This window comes from Penaeus chinensis, chromosome 29 (genome assembly GCF_019202785.1).
Source record: "Penaeus chinensis breed Huanghai No. 1 chromosome 29, ASM1920278v2, whole genome shotgun sequence".
In the NCBI taxonomy this organism is placed as follows: Eukaryota; Metazoa; Arthropoda; class Malacostraca; order Decapoda; family Penaeidae; genus Penaeus; species Penaeus chinensis.
Genome location: NC_061847.1, coordinates 493982 through 501481, shown reverse-complemented (window position 1 = coordinate 501481; position 7500 = coordinate 493982). Strand labels below are relative to the sequence as shown.

Here is a 7500-nt window from a genome sequence, read left to right as displayed (position 1 = left end):
TGTGGGGATGAATAAAACAAAAGTATGAATGGACTTAAGGTGTGAATGAACTTAACAAGAGCAACAATAATAATACATATATCAGAACCTATAAATTAAACAAAAATTGTTGTATGTCTGCGTGTTGACGCGTATAAATATAATGAAACACATACACACTCACGGTCCATTATAGTAGTTGTGTAATCTGGAACGAGATATGCAGTATCACACGAGGAAGCATATTTTTGAGTAAGAAAAGGATTACAAGTACTTGCACCAAAATTAAGTGATTTATTATGGTCACATCGGACAAAATTGTATTTTGTTTCCCTTAATTTTTGTATTCCAGATAAAAGTTATTTCTGGAAGCAAAAGGAAGACCTCAGAGCAATCATTTGGTGACAAGGAAGTCAAACATGAACAAGTAATCCCTAGGCTCTCGGAAAGAGGATTAATAAACACAAAATGGAAACAACAACAAAAACAGCACCACTTTACAAGACTTCGATCTGCGTGTACAAAGCCTTCGGTGTTCGCCTCAAAGGGAAGGACCAGTTCCTGACGTTGGTCAAGGAATGGAACTTATTGTGGCCCAGAAGGTCGATCACTTGACCGCACGATTTCTCGACGCCAAGAAGCAGGTCCTCGTCGATTTCTTGCCGCCACTGCTCTGCCTCCTTCTGCGAGTCTCGCCGGGTCTGGTAAGGTCCTCTGCTGGCCCTGGAGGGAGTTGTGTGGTCCTGGATGTAGCGCGACCAGGAGCGAGGCAGGGCGGCCTCGTTGTCCCCGGAGATGAACCGCCAGAGGTCTGTGGCAACCCCTGTCGGCATTAGGGGATCCTGTTAATTTCGGATATATGTGGCATTGGAAAACAACAGCAATATGTTATACGCAAAGTATTATTAGACTTTAAGGTAAGCAATCTAAATCACATCTTTTTGATTCTCGCGGACGCCTGAGACCCATATATATACGTATGTATGTATGTATACACAAACACACACAAACACACACACATACACACACACACACACACACATATATATATGTTAAATGTAACGAGACAACGTATGTGTGTGTGTGAGTGTGTGTGTGAATATACATTTAAATACACACACACACATACACTCACACAAACACACACACATACACACACGTATGTGTGTGTATTTATATGTATATTGACACATATATGTACTGATTTTTATATATGCAAAAGTTGATTTTGATAAGTTAATCACAAATTCATGAAAATGCGTCTTAGGCGGAAGGTTGCTTCCCGCTTCGAGAACGAGTTACCTGCGGCGTCGAGGCACAGGTCCTCGTACTTCACCGAAGTCAGCGACCTCGGGAAAAGCTTCTTCATTGTGCCGACCATGAACAGGTCCTGAGAGGAGGAATGTTCTTTATCTCATAGCATTGTGAAGGATAAGGTTAGGAGAGAACGAGATGAACATATAGAGAAGCGGATGATAATTTTAGTTAAAAGGAAATTAGATTTTTTATTGAAGTAAACACACACGCGCGCGCACACACACACACACACACACACACACACACTCACTCACACACACGCACACATGCACACACACAAACACACATACACATACACACACAAACACTCACATTGACTCTCCCCTTCTTCCTCCTCTGCTCCCATTCTCTTTCTCCCTAACTCCCCCCCTTATTCCATTCCCTCCCTCTCCTCCCCTTTTCCATCTCTCCCATTCCCCCTTAATATGCGTCTCCCTCTGTCCCATCCCCTTCCCCCTTCCCCCTCCTCTCTACATCTCCCCCCCGCCTCCCCCCCGCCCCTCACCTCCAGGATGAGCGGGCAGTAGCTCGCGTGGTCCTTCTGCGAGGAGGCGTAGGTAATGCAGGACCTGAAGGAGGCCCTGGGGTCCCGCACGAGGTGGACGACCTTCATCCCTGAGCCGAAGTGGAGCAGCAGCTCGGGGAGCCACGACACCCGCATGCGGATTGTCTGGGGGTTCAAGGGGGGGGGGGGGGGTCAAGTGCATGCACGCATGTGTTTTGGCAGTGAAGCCGTCGCCGGAGTCGACACTCTTCCCCGCATCAACCGTGGTCAAGTTATATATATATATATATATATATATATATATATGTATAAACTCATACATGTATAATATATATATATATATATATATATATATATATATATATGCATATATATATACATATATATATATGTATATATATATATTTTACATATATATGTACAAATATATTCATATATATACACACACATACATAAATATATATATATATATATATATATATATATATATATATGTATAAACTCAAAAATGTATAATATATATATGCATATATATACATACATAAATATATATATATATATATATATATATATATATATATATTATATATATATATATAAACTCATAAATGTATAATATATATATATATATATATATATATATATGCATATATATACATATATATATGTATATATATATGTATATATATTATATATATATATATATATATTTATATATATATATATATATATATATATATATATATATATATATATATATATATATATATATATATATGTATGTATACAAAAATTCCTTGCCACAACTGCAGCGGCTAAAGCGTCCTGCCGGAGACCTTACCTTGAGCACCAGGCGGGTCCTGTTGCGGCAGAATTCCCCGACGCATCGGGCAGCCTCGCCGGCGTCCTCCGTTTGGCAGATCGTCCCCGCCTCCGAGCGCAGGAGCCCCCTCCGCGCCGTCGCCCTCAGCCAGTCCTCCTTGAGCCGGCAGCTGGAGAGGGCCTTGACGGTGTCCCAGGCTAGGCGGGGGGTCACCGCCTCCTTGGTGCTCCTGGGGGGGGGGAGCATTTCTTGTTATGTTATGCTGTATGATGTTTTCATGTGTGACTTTTCAGCTGTGATGCGAATTATGTTTTGGTTTATTCCATTTTGCGCTCTGTCATGTGTTACGCGTGCGTTGTATTATTTGATGCCTTGTTATGCTGTGTGTTATATGTGTGCTGTAATATTTCCTGTGGTGTTAAGGTACGTGCTGTGTCGTGAAAAAGATTGATGATAAAAAGTTCCTATCAGAAAAAAAAGAGAAACGCTCATCGTCAACTCATCCATTCACGACCAATAAAGCCAGATCCTTGGCCTTCCTTCTTACTTCTCGTAGTAGTGCAGCGGCTCGAAATTATAAAAAGTGTTCGGAAGTTGCGCGATGAGTTCGCCGAGGAAGGAGGAGCCGCTGCGGCCGACGGAGCTGAGCACGAGCACGGTGGCGCCTGCGGGGGGGGCCTCCGGCGCGCCCTCTGGAAGATGCCGGGGGGGGACGCGGCCCTTAAGAGCTGGATTTGATAATGACAGTATGATCATGCTGCTGATAATGGCAAAATAATAATGATGATGATGATAATGATGGTAACGATAGTGACAATGATAGTAATGATAAAAGTGGGTGGATTTCTGCGCTGCGGTTCCTGAAAATGCCAGGGAATTACACGTATTTTAACGGGTTTTGTTATAATTGTTGTGTTTGGGGTAAACGATGTATAAATTACCGCTTTCATCTAATATGGCTGGGATGTGAAAAGAAGAAAAGATCAAGTAAATTCCATTAAATCTTCATCAAGAACCGCCACCAAATGGAGGCTGGGCTGAGGGGAACTGTGAGTGAGTGAGTGAGAGAGAGAGATAAAGAGAGAGAGGAAGAGAGAGAGAGAGAGAGAGAGAGAGAGAGAGAGAGAGAGAGAGAGAGAGAGAGAGAGAGAGAGAGAGAGAGAGAGTGTGTGTGTGTGTGTTTGTGTGTGTGTGTGTGTGTGTATGTGTGTGTGTGTGTGTGTGTGTGTGTGTGTGTGTGTGTGTGTGTGTGTGTGTGTCTGTGTGTGTGTGTGTGTGTGTGTGTGTATGTGCGTGTGCGTGTGCGTGTGCGTGCGTGTGTGTGTGTGTGTGTGTGTCTGTGCGTGTGTGTGTGGAAACCCCTGACGCTTTCCCCTTGTATCATCGCGCCTGCATTAGAAAACTTACTTGTAAAATCGGTCGATTTTCGGAGACTGAGATCCCTGCCCTTTTCTTGCGTGACTCCGAAACTGCTGTTGCACCAGGTCGTGATCCCCTGTCGACAGGAAAATTTAGAGAATTACATAAAAAACAACGTTATTTTGATATGTTTAGTTTGCAGAGATTTTATTTTTAAGTGTTTTTTTTTTTTTTTTTTTCAGCGACGCTAATTCACATGCAGGTTTTTTCAAAATTACACAGAGAAGGATTGCCTGCTTACCAGAAGGAGGAGAAAAATGGTTAACAGCTGAAGAAAACGGTGGACGATTCTCGGCACCATCATCATGAAGCTGCAGAAAGATCAATATACAAATAAAATATATTGTATATGTACATTATATCATATATGTTATATGTGCAAACCGTGTGCACCGGGCAGACATCTGATTAAAAAACAAGTGCAATAATGGGAACACTAAAGCCATACCGTATCGAGAAAGAGTATTACTTTGCAGACAGCCAAAGCATTTGGCTCAACCGAACATGCAAACACGTCGCTGGCGATTGTCTATGGAAGCATGCAGTTACCGTGAGATATGAAGGAATATAGATCATTCCTCAGAATTAGCATTTAGAAAGGCGGAAGAAGGACACTTGTCTATGGAGGGCTTCCAGCGTGTGCAAAAAGCCTCGCATCAAAAATTGTCCTCTAATGAAAAGCATCTATTGCTTAAAAGTGAATTGCCCTCTCAGAAAAAGTATCAAATGCCATCGACCCAATACAGGAGGGTCCATACCGAATGCCGATGAAGAAACTGGTGTTCAGACTGACATAACGTTCAGAAAAGAAGGAGAAAAAAGACTTCAACCACCATAACACCATCACCCGAAGGTAAAGAGGTGGACGCTACTCTGTATGGACTTAACAAACCTGCCGTTGCGGTCTCCATAAACAGCGCTTTTTTGAGTAGATTGATTCAGTCGCGTTCAGTCCGAACAGGCTAACTAAGATGTCTCAGTCTAATCCAAATGCCTGTTCTCAGTTTACTTTATGCCTACGTCTTCCACTTTTATTGTATTGCCATTTTCGATCTGTATAACAGACTCTCATCTTGTACGTGACCATACAGGCCATAAGGACACATTAGGTCAAGGGGCCACAAAATTAACTTTTGTGGTAAAAGAACATCCATTTTTTTATCTATTTTTCTATCCCATTACATGATGGACAGTGAAATGTGCTAAGTCTGTGGTATGGCCAGCCCTGTTAGTATCTTTAATACTCATATGATATGTATTCTCGATACGTACCTTTCATCATTTTTAATGGATGGAAATAAACAGGTCCGACCTAAAGACTTTAACGATCTTACCATGTTTTTTTTTCTACACACACAACATGTGCAAATGTATCTGATTCGAATCGCATTAGGTGACGCGGGAGACGCTCTTCGAAAATGACTAATCAGTTTATTCATCATTTTCGCATTCGTTATCATTCAACTGCAAATTCTGTCTGGCATAAAAAAATCAGTCTTTCAGAAGTATCATATTAGACTCATAATCCAATGCGATTTGCATGGCTGTTCGGCCTTAATTCCATGGCTTAGTAATTTTCTTGCTTACGTGATATAAATGCAGGTCTTCATAGAGTGAGACTCTTTAGAAGGAATCGCTGTAATTCAGCACTGGATACATAGACAAATCCAGACATCTACTCATGTCTGTCTAACTGTCTGATGGATATTCAAATGTGTATCTACTTATCCGATAAATATACATATGTAGAGTGATAAATATCCATTTATTATATGCATATTCATAGGCATGAAGATTCACTGGGTCGGACCTCTAGCTATTTTAACAAGCTGGCCGATAGGCATAAAGGATTATGATGATAATAGTAATATTATCAATCATGAATATGATAATGATAACAATAATAATGGTAACGGCAAGGAAAATCATAATGATAGTAATGAAATACCATAAATGAGAAATTAATTGTATGCATTGGCTGGCTTTGATATGCAGTTTAATTAACCCATATTTGCCTCCCCCCCTCCCCCCCACCACCACACACGCACAAATGCCAAAAATGTTTTTTTTATTTTTTTTTTATTACTGTTACCTCTTTTCTTAACATCAGACCCAGAATTTGAAAATGTTTCTTCCATCGATACTATTTCCGCAGTTACTCACCTCCATTTTTCTTGTTCTTTTCATTGTTTCTTTTCATATAATCCGACGATAGCGTATCTTCGCCCACAAATGAAGGATATTATTGCTTATAGCTTTGTTCGAGTCTTGTTAATTATGAGCACAAGGACAAGATAAATGAGGAATGCTTAGAAAATAGAATTGACAATAAATCTGAGCACGAGCGTTTTAAAGAAATATTTGTCCCAATGTATCGTCTTTGAGATGTTCTGTTTTTTTGTTCCTTTCGTGTTCCGTTCGTTCGCTTTCATCCCTGGACCAAGAGTTACTGTGTCTGCTTGTCTTTTCTTCATCACAGCCGAAAGAGCAGTTTCTCCTCTTCTGTTCTTCCTTCCCTTCGACATAAATCTTATTTCTTCTTCTTCTTATCTTCTCTGCGTCTTTCTTTCACTACTCTGTCCCGGGGCGAGTTCTCACTTATGCCGAATTCTATTTAAGATAAATCATGCTGCCGACGTTTACATAAACCTTTGCTGGTTTATGCCAACGTGACTTATCATTCATGCTAATTATTGTTCTGAATTATATGATTATCGCCGTGCAATCTTCCTAGCCTGAACTTTTGTTGTATATACTTTTACTGCTTTGGGGTCAAACTGACTGAGCGTGATACTGACGTCAGCTTACCTGCGCCGCAGACTTCCCCCGAGCGAAGACAGAGAGAGATCTCCTCAGCAGGTGTTGCATTTGGAAACTAAATCTGCAAATTGCCAACCCGAGCACATTGGCATTCATGGATAATATTCTTCGTAAATCACGGGTGTGATCATTATGAGGAAATACACACATACGAAGAATGTATGCACACACATACACACGCACACCAGACACACACACACGGACATATAAATATATATATATATATATATATATATATATATATATATATATGCATATGCATATATATGTACACACACACACACACACACACACACACACACATGCGCGCGCACACACGCACATACATACATACATATATACATACATATATATAAATATACATATGTAAAATATATATATATTTATCTATCTATCTATCTATCTCTCTATCTATATATATATATGTTTATATACATATATGAATACATATATGTTTGTGTGTAAGGAACACTCTTCATACAACATTGCAGCATTTAACACCGAAACGATATGCACACCCATTAGTCCGCCTTATGAATAACTAAACAATGGCTGTTTTTTACAGCTGTTTTATTTTTTGACATTTTTGAAATGTCTGTTATTAAGTCTTTTACTTGTTTTTACGTATCCGTGCCAG

The 7500-nt window shown here is 40.2% G+C and overlaps 2 protein-coding genes across 2 annotated transcripts; both read right to left on the bottom strand.

The window, feature by feature from the left end:
- Positions 1 to 70: 70 nt before the first annotated feature.
- Positions 71 to 1925, bottom strand: LOC125040296. Its single transcript, XM_047634847.1, has 3 exons — positions 1802 to 1925; positions 1282 to 1369; positions 71 to 802 (listed from the first exon to the last, which is right to left on the bottom strand). The coding sequence occupies exons 1-3, from the start codon at positions 1907 to 1909 to the stop codon at positions 477 to 479; spliced, it is 522 nt and encodes a 173-aa protein (XP_047490803.1). The 5' UTR covers positions 1910 to 1925; the 3' UTR covers positions 71 to 476.
- Positions 1926 to 2616: 691 nt separating this feature from the next.
- LOC125040731 lies at positions 2617 to 6907 on the bottom strand. Its single transcript, XM_047635431.1, has 6 exons — positions 6852 to 6907; positions 4285 to 4354; positions 4032 to 4119; positions 3172 to 3316; positions 2685 to 2853; positions 2617 to 2637 (listed from the first exon to the last, which is right to left on the bottom strand). The coding sequence occupies exons 2-6, from the start codon at positions 4348 to 4350 to the stop codon at positions 2617 to 2619; spliced, it is 489 nt and encodes a 162-aa protein (XP_047491387.1). The 5' UTR covers positions 4351 to 4354; positions 6852 to 6907.
- Between the last annotated feature and the right edge of the window lie 593 nt (positions 6908 to 7500).